Raw genomic sequence first — 13339 nt, forward strand, 5'->3', positions numbered from 1 at the left:
TTTACCTAAAATCAGCATTTCCTAGTGACTATATGTTGGGAGGGGCACAAGAACAAACCTGTGCCCATCTGAGCAGAACTGTGTCTGGCAGAACACGAGTGCTGTGGCTCATGTGGGAAGGGTTGTGGAGCACTGCAGTTGTGTGGTAACTTGTGAAGCCTTGATGTGCCAACTTTTGGGATGCTAATAATGACAAGTTACCTTAACCAAGGATATTTTTATTGGGTCCAATATTCAAGCATCATCAGGTTAAGGTCCTATAGAAAAGTAAACTGGTAAGAATAAACCCCCCAACCTTATGAATGGCAATTGGTACATGAAGTTTAATTTTAAATAAAATTTTACCAGCCAAATTGTGTTATGAATCTAAAACTATCAAACAAGGTTTGAACAAAATACTCCATTTCCAAAAAAAGGCAAATATAGGTTTAATGCCAGTCATCCAAAATTGACATTAGTCTTTTAATATAAGGCAAAAATAGTAATTTTCTTTTATTTTTTAACCTACATTAAGTACAGTCAGCAATAGTTGCTCTATAGAATATGCATCATTGAGATCTAAAAGCAAGATCAGCAGAGAATGCCGACTCATGCCTTGTAAGATCTTCTCAACATAGTGACAACTCCATGGCAATCTCTGGGTTAAGGACTGGATTAATGCTGCAGAGAGCTTTTGTTAAATGGGTGTATAATTTAGTTCCCATGCGCCACCATCACATGTCCATGTTAAAGCCATTTAGCACAAATAATAATTCTTGCAGATCTAAATGTGTGTCAATATACATTAAACCATAGAAAATGCCAGAAAATACTCTATGCAATCTTTAAGCACCTGTCTTCAATATAATTGTATTTACATATTTTTATGAACTTCTAATATGTAATAAGTCAATGAAGACATTTTTACAACGTTTATTGGATTATGAATTTATAAATTCAAGGACTCAGAGGCACATAGTTTGAAAGGCCAAGAACACCAAAACTAATTAAGTCACAGAAATCAGAATATTTATGGACGTAACACCAGTAAAAAATAAAAATCACATCCAGACTAAAAGCAACACCTCTTAAAGAGTCATCCTTCAAAGTTAGCATAATAAAAAGTTCTCATTTCCCTCAAAGAAAAATAAATCATCCCACCTACCAAGCTAGAAAAACCTATTTACAGTTGTACTTTGATCAGAAGTATCATCAAGTTGTGTAATACAGCCACTTCTATTCTGCCATTAGAATTTAACATTTCTTTCAAAGTATAGTTGTATTTACAAATGCATAAATATTGTAACTCTGATCTTCATTAAGATTTGAATGAAAAAAGGTTGTTAAGTCACAATACAAACGTGTTAGTGGAAAAGTAGGTGCATTTCAATATCATTCTCAAAGAACAGGTAGCCAATACTTCTGATAAAGCTCAAGTTCATCAACGAGACCAGGTTTTTAAGTTAGGTTAATGAAGACTAAACCTCTTCTGTGTTAACTCTTTACATCGGTTTCTTCAGTCGACTTTCACTACGCTGTATATTTTGGTTACAAACCAAAAGCATGCAAAGAATCCAATTGTCCCTAAAAGAGAGAAAAAAGAAAATGACATGTTAGAACACTGACACAGGAGACATTAATTTCTATCCATAGTTTATAAGTCAGGATGTATGTATCTGTGATCTGCTGTCCTTAGCCTTCAGTACATCAATCACATCAGATAATGGAAAGTTACAGACAGTACTTGGACCTTATAGGCATCAACTACCCTGTAACCTCTCATTATTTTCAGGAGCACAACAGATCATGTGGAACACTCTAGTAGTAAGATGTTTCTGTTTACTTTTTTGTTCTTGTTCCAGTATGCTGCAGTCCCACTCCTTCACACTGCTCCATTTCACCCTTTCTCAGTGACTACTCACACACACTTTATCTCATCTGCTCAGCTGTCAGAACATTATTATGTTTAATAAACATAATAACATCATCAGAGTTCCCATTACTTAGCAATACTTTAAGGTCTTGGAAAACTAGAGCACTACTTTTATTTCTCCATAGACTGAGTTAATACAAATTCTCCATGGAATGAGTTAATAAAAATTTCAAACCATAGTGTAGTTACTACACAACTTGTAGTCCTACTGAAAACATGTGTTACATACCTTAAAAACAAACACTTCTGAAATATTTATGACAGTCAAAAGGTATACACAGATTTGAACTAAAATTGGAGGATGAAAATCATTTCCCTGATTATTTATTATCCTTCTAGCAGAAAAAAAAAAAAAACAGTGGCTTCATCCCTTCTTTTTGTGTAACTCCAAAAGAAACTTTTAACAAAAATATTATTTTGAATGTGAAATAGTTAATATAGTTGGGATTTGTTAATTTAACTGGATTACATCAAAATTCAGTCTCAATCAGAATGATACTGGATTAAACAGCAGCTCAGAACACTTGTTACAGGGACCTTAATTTCCCACAAAAACTAGGACAGGAAAAGAGCCCTGAAGATTATCTGATTTCTGCCTAAGTACCTCTTCTACAATTCTATCCTGAACTTATACAAGGATCAAAGAAGTTCATTAGAGGAAAAAACTTCCTTTGTTTTAGATTTGGCAAGAGGGGCAACAAAAGTTGTGTGCTAACTTGTTGTCTATCAAAGCTTGAAAGGAACCATGAATGATATCATGGTCACTTTTTTTCACTTTACGCTTGCTAAACTACTGATGTTGAAGTGATTCATTGACTGTGATACGTAGCTGTGATCCCAGCTGTGAATCAAAGATTTGTCATGTAGCTCCCGGTACTGTGCCTGCTGAGTCTGATCAATGACCTGGAATGCAGTACGGATGCAAGTGCCTGAAGCATGTGTTACACTGACATAGCAGCAGGGCATTGTCAAAACCCTTCCTCCCCAGCCTGACAATTCTTCACAGATGAGTAAGCAGCAGCAGAATAGTTTTCATACAACAATTATGACTTTTTCTTTTTAGCTTTTTTATCATCCTGACATGGGAAGGCAGATGCCTTTGGGAGCAGTTTTTGCTAAATTGCTAATATGTTCTTTTGTTTAAAAAAAAAAAAAAAGAGAACTGCCTGTACCTTTACCCTACCTCTGATTTCTTCTGTAAATTCTTATCTCAGAGCACTTCAGTAAATCTCAGAGAACTGAACATAACCTGCTTTTACATTCATATCAACCTAAATGGACATAATTCTTCTCAAATCTTAAGAAACAGGATTATTTCCCCAAATTAAAAGGTAATTTGCACTTAATCTTGAGGGAATTAGATAACAAATTGTTAAGCACCGTGTTTTACAATTCTGTGTAATTAATTGCCTCAAGTGTAACCTCCCCTGATTTCAACATAGAAATTGAAAATTTAAAAAACCAAGAGCATACAGACTGAAAACTGAGTTCTAGTTGCACAGGATGACTTGCATTTCCACTGTCCCAATTACAAACAAATGACTGCCACAAAAAGCAGCTGAAAGGGGCTGAGAATAAACCACCTCATCTTTGCATGCTTATGAACCTACCCTAAAAATTTGCTGGCAGGTGTTGCACAGCCACTTGGTCAACTGAAAGTGAACATGTGAGCAAAGGAAAAAAGGGGATGCAATGGACACATCTTAATGCCTCTAGACAATGCCATGTGACATGACTGCCTCGAAAGAATAAGGGCAAAAAATGTAAATTATAGGGGTATCTGAGATGCAAAAGGCAGCTAAACCATGTCTCAGCACAGAAAATTATTGTAAATCCCCTTTATCTTGAATGAATCTGCTCCAGAATTAGTGCACACATCCAAAGTGAACAAAGGAGACAAGGTAAACACAAGGTAAATTCTGGTTTTGGGCAAAACTGTTTTACTATTACAGGCAGGCTTGCTGAACATCTGTTGGAAAAGCTGGTGAAACTAAATTAATTGACTTTACACTTATGTAAGGCCTTACTATTTTTCACACTACTTTGTAAGTCTGCACTGCATTTAAAGTTGATCTGCATACAGCAGTACACATTCATTTCCAGTTGAACAACCACACATCCTAGGATTTTTTAGTTCAATGAAACTACCAGTACACCCAGACCAGAAGTAAAGGTTAAGAGAAAAGCAAGGTGAGAAAGAAGAAAACCTGAGCAAGGGAGGCAGAATCTCTGATCTATGCATTCAGAATGACTTGCAAGCTGGTACAGAAATGTGAATAAAAGCAGAGATGCATAAATTACAAACTACCTGCAAGCAATGCCAAAGTACATTGGACTGACTTAAAATGAAGGATGGAAGATAAAACTGACAACTTTTGGGACACAGCTTGATCACTTTTCAGTGAGATTATATAATGCACACAAGTCCCATTTCTTCCTTTTAAACAGGCAATGACCCAAGAAAATCCTTGCAGGCCATTGCTCCCATTCATCATCATCTGCATTCAGTCCACAAACAGCTTCAATATTTTCTTAGCTGAAGTGGACATGTCTTTGAAATATTCAGTTATACTTAAAATGAACACCATTCTTAGTTCTTTTTTCTTTTACTATTTTTGTTCTCCTAGGTTAAGTGGAAATGAAAATTCTACTTAAAAGTCATAGTAAGATTTGCATTAAAAGCTCTGATGACAAGCCCTTTGTAGTCTAGGAGGCCCCAAAAGATAGTATCTGTGCACAGATACATATCCAAGACTTTGGAATCATTAAAAGTCATCATCAACATGAGGCCTGAAATGATTTAAACCATGGATCAGTTCAAAGTAGTCTCAGAAGTACTGCTCTGTAGGGCACAGTATACAGGGATGGCTGCAGCAGAACACAGAATTTTTAAGATCTTTTTGAGGAATTTGCAGTTGCTGCCTTCCTTGCACCAGTTTGAAAGGAGACTTCTTGCATTTTCACTGCCATTTTCCCACCCTAAACAAGGGCTATTTCTGTCTGACTGAAGACTACAATGGAAAATTTTGTGACCTCATCTCAATTACTGAAGAGGAAATTGAAATGTAGCACCTAAGACAGATGTATTTTCCAAACACTCACAATGAAGATTACAAGGTTCAGACAAGACTAATAAAAAAAAAGTTAGAGAAATTCTGTCTGCTTCCCATGCCACTTCAATGCAATTGAGATACAGGTAAATACATCCTGGAAGAGAGTAAATTTAAAAAAAAAAGGCATTCTTTGTCTACCTTTATTCCTCTCTCTTCCTTCCAGCTATTCCAAAAAAATGTGCTGCTTTTATCTTGACACTGTAACTTTATACTTGTGTGTGATTTGAAGTGTGCTTCTCCAAAGACAACTTATTTTTAAAAGCTGAGTTGGTCATATGACTATCATAAAAATAAAATCTGAAAAAGTATTTATCACATATTTGTAGACCTAATGACAGGCCACACTTCAAGTTAGCAGTAGTTTCGCCTCATCCTCATTTATCTCTTTTATTAAAGTTTGTAAGCACATAGTTGCAATATGCTACACCTGGAAAAAAATCAAAGGCATACATAAATTTATAATTCTGTATCAAGATCAGTTTTGCCAAGGATTCTACTGTGCAAAACTAAAGGCAGATTCAAAATTTAAAAATCAGGTTGAATACACTTACCTGTGAAAAGGAAGAAGATCAAAACCATAATCATGGTATAACCGAAGTATAAAATGGTGCTAGCTGTTCCTGTGATTTGCAGTTTAGAAAAGAAATAATGTATTGCATATATTAAGAAATAAACTGCAGTGAAGCCACTAGTGAGAAATGAACGCCACTGCCAGTGATAGTCCTAGAGTGAGAGAAAATACAAATGTGTGAGAAATATTGTGCATACCTCTAGCCCACTGATCCTACCAGGGAATGCAGAGCTACCTTCTCTATTATGACTTTATCCAAAAGTAAGTTTTTGCAGGTTTTTTTTATCTAGAGGGAGAAGAACTATATATAACCAATACTGCTTTAATAACACCATTCAAAACTAGAGATAAGTAACCTAAAGATCAATAGCAAATACACAAAATCCTAAAATCTCAAATAAGCCAGGTGTACTTATTTCCAGACACAGAGATTTTTTTTTTTCCCAAGGCTGGGTATGTCCAAAATGCACTCTGACTGAACAAAATTAATAGATTAATTTAGCACCTTCAGAAAACAGGGAGTGAGAATCTAAAGATGTGCCATCTGACTCAGCAACACCCAGTGCAATGTTTTAATATTTCTTACAAGAGTTGGCAAAAGTAGCCTGCTTCACTTTTTAAAGACACAGTTTAAGCACATCTCATCTAGCTCTAGTGTTCATGTTGAATTCTGGAATACTTATTTTTAATTACAAAAGCATTAACATTTTTGGAAGCATTCTTAGAACATTATCAGGTTTGAAAACAGAGGAAATATTTCCTACCTCTGCACATAGATGGAAGTAGCAGAGCAATATTGTAGCCTCAGAACATGTAATAACCAAAATAATGAATACCAGAAACAGGAAGCCAAACATGTAATACATCTGGTGGGACCTATAAAAGGGAGTTAAAAAAAAAAATTAAATGGCCATTGTGCTATTATTATTTCTTCACAGGTAGTAACATCACCTTCACCTTAAGTATTTTCCCTTCCTATTGAAAAACTGTCAATTGTGCAGCCATACAATTGACTAATTTATTTTCTAACTAAAGAATAGGAACCTTGGCAGCTTGGTCTGAGAACACTAAGAAAGCAAGGCCAAAGCATGACCCTGTTTGGGATTTTAGAGAAAGAAATGACTAAACATAATGGTGAAATCACAGTTCCAGTGAAGTCAGCATGACCTCTTCCACTGACTTCAGAAGAACCTGGATTTCACCTCACATTTCAATCAAAGGGGCAAAGCTCCAAAACAACAAGAAATGTCAAATGCTATAGCTGTCTGTGTAGGGTAGAGGCACCTATTCAAGGTTCAGAAACAGTTTAACAAGATCCAATAACTAAATTGTGCCAGAAGGAAGACAAATTCCTCACAGTAGATTAGTTTGTCAGTGAGCTCACATCAAAATTCACTTATATACTGCACTAGTCTATGGGGCTTTCTTTTTAAAAATCATTACTCTTTTTTAATAAAGATTTCACAAGAATTTGTTCTTGGTTCTTTTTTTTCCTCCCAAGAGTAGTAATACTTTTCTAGCCTAATAACAACTACCAAACAAATCTCAAGTTGATTTTAATAAACTTTACTACCGTCAAGTTATATGCTATATATCAGCTTCAGAGCCACTTCCACATGAAGTCACAAGAGTAGCATGAGAAAACAACAAACCATCTGAAGGTAGGTCAGCTGCAAATTGCTAAGCATATCACAGCCACCTCTCTGCACGCCCCAACAAGCACAACAGGCACCGAGTATCACTAAAACATAAAAAAGATACTAACATTTAAATAGTATTAAACCAGTATGGTAACAATGCATCCCCAAATAATCCGGGAAAGCATATTGAAGAAAACTTTCAGAAAAAAATTATCACTTTTTTATGACAGAAAATTCAATTTATGGTGAACTTACCAAATACTATTGAGAATGAAGAACAACTGTATAAAGATACATCCAAAAGGAAGAATCCCTCCCATGATAATACCAGGTAATGGCTTTGTATAGAACGATTGCTCAGGAATCTGACGTGGAATTTGATTTGTGCGAACAGGGTGTTCAATAGCCTTTTAACAAAAATAACAAAACAGCTAAATAAATGAAGTATCAAACCTTTTTGCTTTCTTTTTGTAACGACTGGTGGCACAAAGTCTACTCTTTATTTTGAGCATGTGCATACCCAGCTACACTACATTTGCTTTTGCTCCAGCTCAGTTACCAACACTTGCCTGGCAAACTTGCTAAAAGACAGCTCTCACTGAAAACACAGTGATAGATATTTTGGACTTCCATCTCAATGTTTGCCTATCTATCATCTGTTACAGAGCCTGAGCTGATTTACCATATTTCAGCTGGGGTAGTGGTGGTGCAGATTCCTGCTTTCACCTTCTAAAAATTCCTGTGTGTTGTCTTTCAGGATTTACCTAAAAATTGCACTAGGATAAACTTACTGAAAGGACTCCATCCGGCAATTTAATCCTAATTCAAGACACATGCATGGATCAGCATGGTGAAAGAAAACAATGTAAAGCACTGTAAGATACATGCACACTCTGTATTTTTTGGCTTTCATAACAATCACATCAAAAGCATCAACAGATACTTCTTTTCTGATTTGATTTTCAAGTTTTTGTGACACCTACCACATTGCCTTATTAGCTTATCAAATCTTCCTTCCTTAAAAGAAGATGTACACACCTGTACAATGCAGGGGAACTTGATGGAATTTCAAAATGGTTATCAGAAAAAGCCCACTGAATTAAAAAGTGCCTACTAAAACAATATTCTCTGAAGGTATTACAAGAGATCTACAGAGAGACAGAATCCTGGCTTCCTGTGCAGGAGAAAACCCACAAATGTATCTGCACTTATAGAAATTTGTTTGTGGGGGACAGTAAACAGATTTTAAGAAAAAAAAAAGAAAAAAAGAACCAATCTCATTATTTAATGATTTGGTCACCAAATTATTAAATGTTTGGTCACAAAGAGCTGTCATACGTAAAACTGATTGGTTTAGGAGTAAATCACAATTAACGTCTGCCAAGCAGAGATAACCATTTACAGAACACTTATGCAAACAGATTTCACAGAACTCTAGCAATTTGATCAGGGAACATCCTCAGTGTAGAGGGCAGACAGGAACAAGAAATACATGACAAAACCCAGAAATGCAGAATTTGCTTTCCCTCATGCTTGCTGGGTCAAGTACTTGTTTTAGTATATGAAAGAGATGCTAATTAAAATAAAAATGCTCAAATCACTGACTTATCTGTAGCAGTCACTCAATTAAGTAGAATGACAACCCAATTTGCTGCAGAGAAGTATCACTGCCACCAACCATGTGTCACAGCCTTGGAATACCAAGGTTGGTTCTCTAAGGCAGTTCTAAAGCAACTGAACTGAACTGAAGTGGAACCAACAGTGCAACTAGCTAAGGTGCTACCTCAGTCATGGCCTGTACAGAGAAAAATATTTGTGTGTGTTTATGTATGTATACACTTAAAAAAACAAATTCTCAGAAACACTTACGTTTTTCTTAAACCCAAAATAGGCACCAATAAATGTCAGTGGTACAGATATGCAAAACCAGAGTGCCAAAATAGCAACCAAGGTACCGAACGGAATAGCTGCTGAAGAGCCTTCTCCCCAGAGAATGAGGTTCATGATAAAAAAATCGGCAAATACAATTCTGAAAAACACAGAGCACACTTAGAGCACAGAAATACTTCTGAACATTCAGTAACCTTGACAAAACAATGGCACTGTTTTGAGATTTTAGCACGAATCTCTGCTAAAACCAAATGACACACGCAAAATATGAAAACAAAGAGATCAGACAAGCAATTCTTTGTTAATCTAGTGGGACTGAACTCCAGCAGGCACTGACGTTCCAACTAAGCTATTTCAAATATATGCTTGTCTTAACTACACTTCAGGGTAAGACTGCTTGCTGTGATTAAGTGGAAAAAATTATCAGAGTGGTTATACATTACATGACACTATGTGAGACTGACTACAGTGAGGTCAGAATAGTGCAGTCCAGAGAATGAAAGAAAACAATGAAAAAGTGGGCCTCAAACTTACTGCTATCATAATGCCTTTTCCTAATCAACCTTTTCATGTGGTGAGAGTAAACAAACGCTTACAAAAAAAAATAAAATCTAAGGATGATATGCCACTAACATACTCATCTTTGTCAAAAGCACCATGATACTCTTGGAGCTCCCAGAATAAAGGGACAATGTAAGATTTACCTGTATGGCTGAAACCTAAAAAATTAGCTATGCACATCAGAGAAGCAATAAATTCTCTTAATCATGACAATATTCTCAACTTACCCAGGACAAAGGAATGATGTCAGCAGGACATTTGTTTTCCATTTCTCACCTCCAAATGCTGTATATTAAAACATTTGACAGACATTAAAACATGTATTAAGCTCAACTATTAATTTTCCAGTCCATTTATCTGTTATACTTAACTTGCAAATACTCAAATCATGTGCTATCATGCCCAAAACCAGTAAACTAAATATTCAGTAATAAAATTGGATTTCCTTATCCTATTGCTTAACCACAGAACTTCAAAGCAAAACGTCTCAGACCAAGGTCAGGAAAGGTATCCAACTAAAACTGTGTTTCTGATGACTTTATCTACTAAAAAGACGAAGCAGATTTGCAGTATTGCTAAATCTTTAAAAAATGTTTTAAACCTGGAGTGATTAAGAAATTTAAGCTTTCTAGCATTTGACTGCAGGTTTCAGTAGGTAAAGATACATAAATATGTGAAAACCAAGCTTAACAGTTTTCTTGAAATAATTCTTGCCAATGAATCTTACAGAAGTCAGAACTAACACGCTTACAGAAGTAGTGATGTTTTCTTGAGTCTTAGCAGCATTAAGCAGTGGTGATACCAAAAGACCAAAGACAGTTTTTTTTAAGAAAATCTTTATGAATTTGCACTATGCTGATAAAAATTCTAGTCAATATACTTTCAAATGAAAATATCCTGCTGGAGTGCAGTGAAGCAGATAATTTCATCTGAGCACTGCCATAATGACATGCTTCTTTATTTCAAGAGTCAGAAGTGATTATGGTTAGAGTGATTTTAATTAAGTTTCTATTTCTTCACAAAAACTTGGTAAAATGTGACAGCAGTTATTAAGATTAACCATTTAATTTCAACTCATGTTTCACTTTTTAAATGCAATTTTGAAAAACACCCCAATTTTTAAAATTGGATATCCATTTCAGTTGCATTTTGTTTTATGCATCACATTATTTGTATACTATTAAAAAAATCCCATTCATGTTTACATGCTCTAATATAGGGTATAAACCACCTCCTGTTATAACAACAAAAATGTCCCTGGATCAGTCATTCACTATCTTAGTAATTAAATACAACATTCAAGTATCAACTAAGTGATTACCAATAAATAAAATATTAAATTTTATCCTTAAAAACTACATTTCCACCAAAGACATAGGATTCAATTTACCACTAATACACTTCAAAATATCCTTCAAAACACACAGTATACACCACAATATCAAGAATAATTCTATCCTCAATTATGCTCTTAGTACTAAAATTTCCTTCTGTTTAAGTCTTAACTGGCTTGGATATTAGGAATACTTCATTTTCATGTCACCACCACTTTGCAAAAAACTCCCTACAAGATACAAACTCACTTTTCCCACTGGTTTTCCCCACATGAAAACTACAAAATGGTAAGAAAGAAGACCTCCAGTATCTACTGCCAGGCTGAAGTTCTGAAATAAACTTCTCCTGTAGCCCCATATATTCACAACTAAAAGATCCGTTTCTCTCAAGTCAAAAAACCTTTCACCTTGAGTAAGGTAATTAAAACAAGCTGTATGTGGAATGCCATGCTTCACCTTAAAATAAATCAGAGGATACAGGGGTAAACCATCTGAGGCTGGCAGACAGACAGGTCTTGAAACAATAGCTGGGATCAGTGAGGGAGCACAGTATCAACTAACTCCTGTCAGGGGCCCAGACACCACAGGGCTGACTTCCACAGCTACAGAACAGTCCTTCTCCCCGTGCTCCAGACACTCCAATAAGCATCATTCTCCAAAATAACTGGGAGCTAGCTAAAAAGAGGTCACCAATCTCAGGCATGCAAGAACTGAGGTTCACAATTTGGGGCTGCAGGTGTGTGTTACCAAGCAACATCCACAGCTAAAACTCAATGCAGGTTTACACAGTGCCCACAGTGACAGGAAACAGAAGCAGAAAACAGTCTGATGTCAAGATGAAATGACCTTAGTACTACTATTATTTAATTTCACAAATACACAGCAGCAAGAGCAATTCAGGGTCTTTAGGCATGATTACATCAAAACCAGTGTAACTATGTTAAGTGCTCTATATATATATATTCTGTTGTTAAGGTAAGTACATTTCCCCACATTGCCCTGAGGGAAGTTACAAACAGTGCAGCAAAATAAAACTCAGTTCTGTAATGATAATTTATGTTAATGAACTTAAGCCTTTTCATTTTCAGTAACTATTACTCACATTTGTAGAATCTGGCAGCAACATAACCGGCTGGAGTTCCAAGCAGCACCCACAAAACTACAGCACAGGTCATTAGAGCTCCCCTGTTAGCAGGTGACAAAAATCCCAGGCAAGCAAAAACTGTGAAGCAGAGATGCACAATTTTAGAAATGATGTTAGAAACCTTAGACTATATGTTTGACTTAAAGCCAGTACATCAGCTGTCTTACAATCTGTGTGTACTAAGTTGCATGTCTACTACATCAGCTCAGCTGTTTCTAATGACTTTAATGAGATTTCTAGACAAAATGATACTGCTATTTTTACTAGCACCATGCAGTGAAAAATCATGTACAATCAACTAAATCCTCCCCACTTTACTTACACAGGGTAACAAAAGTCATTATTAAGATTTGTGTGCCAGAGCCTAGGAAAACTGACAACAGCATTCCTTTTCTTGGGGGCCTGAAAATATCACCATGAACCAGTTTCCAGCCAAATTCTTCTTGAGCATCTTCCTGTAAAAGAAATACATCTATTTGAATACAGTAGATTGCAACTTAAATAGCCTGTTACAGTTACACATTTAACTGGAAAAATTACATTCCAAATAAATTTTAGGAACTACATTTCAGGCTTACAGTGGAATCCATTTGATTGTATCTTGCAATATCTTTATGGAGTGTCCTCAACATAATCATAGCTACCATTCCAGACAGAAAGAGGACAATCACCAAGGAATTCATAATACTGAAAAAAAAAAAAAAAGAAAATTAATGAAAATCATCATTCAAACTGCAATGTAAACACTTCAGTACAATAAATTTCCTCCTTACCTAAACCACTGGATGTGAGTGTGAGGCATGGATTCCAAAATATAATCCCATCTTGATGCCCACCTGATATTTTTTTCTTCCTGAAAGAGTAAACACATGAACATCAGATACAGTCAGTATCCAATTCATACATTTGAAAGCTGATGTTTGTGCAAATCAATCTTAAATCTTGTGACTAACTGAAATTTCAAGTTCCATGCTTTACAGGGAATACTTCAATAACAGCTACCTAGAGCAAACCTAAGATTTGACCATAGAATCTAAACCAAAATATTTTCTGAATTTGAACACTTGTGTCTTCTTAAGACATTAAGGCTTACCAGATTAATTTAATTGTGCACCCTCCCTTCAAGAACTGGAATGGAATAGCAGAATAATGAAAGAACATAGATTTTTTTTAG

At 35.7% G+C, this 13339-nt stretch overlaps 1 protein-coding gene across 1 annotated transcript in view; it reads right to left on the bottom strand.

The window, feature by feature from the left end:
- Nucleotides 1-202: 202 nt before the first annotated feature.
- The window catches only part of TM9SF2 (transmembrane 9 superfamily member 2), a 28552-nt gene continuing 15415 nt past the window's right edge, over nt 203-13339 (bottom strand). Inside the window, exons 8-17 of the mRNA XM_064712268.1 lie at nt 12939-13018; nt 12744-12852; nt 12488-12620; nt 12124-12243; nt 9915-9972; nt 9106-9265; nt 7492-7643; nt 6361-6472; nt 5577-5748; nt 203-1563 (exon numbers count right to left, since the gene is read on the bottom strand). Coding sequence (XP_064568338.1) covers nt 1496-1563; nt 5577-5748; nt 6361-6472; nt 7492-7643; nt 9106-9265; nt 9915-9972; nt 12124-12243; nt 12488-12620; nt 12744-12852; nt 12939-13018 — 1164 coding nt within the window. The 3' untranslated portion in view covers nt 203-1495. The remainder of the gene's footprint in view (nt 1564-5576; nt 5749-6360; nt 6473-7491; nt 7644-9105; nt 9266-9914; nt 9973-12123; nt 12244-12487; nt 12621-12743; nt 12853-12938; nt 13019-13339) is intronic.

This window comes from Zonotrichia leucophrys, chromosome 1 (assembly GCF_028769735.1).
Source record: "Zonotrichia leucophrys gambelii isolate GWCS_2022_RI chromosome 1, RI_Zleu_2.0, whole genome shotgun sequence".
Classification (NCBI taxonomy): domain Eukaryota; kingdom Metazoa; phylum Chordata; class Aves; order Passeriformes; family Passerellidae; genus Zonotrichia; species Zonotrichia leucophrys.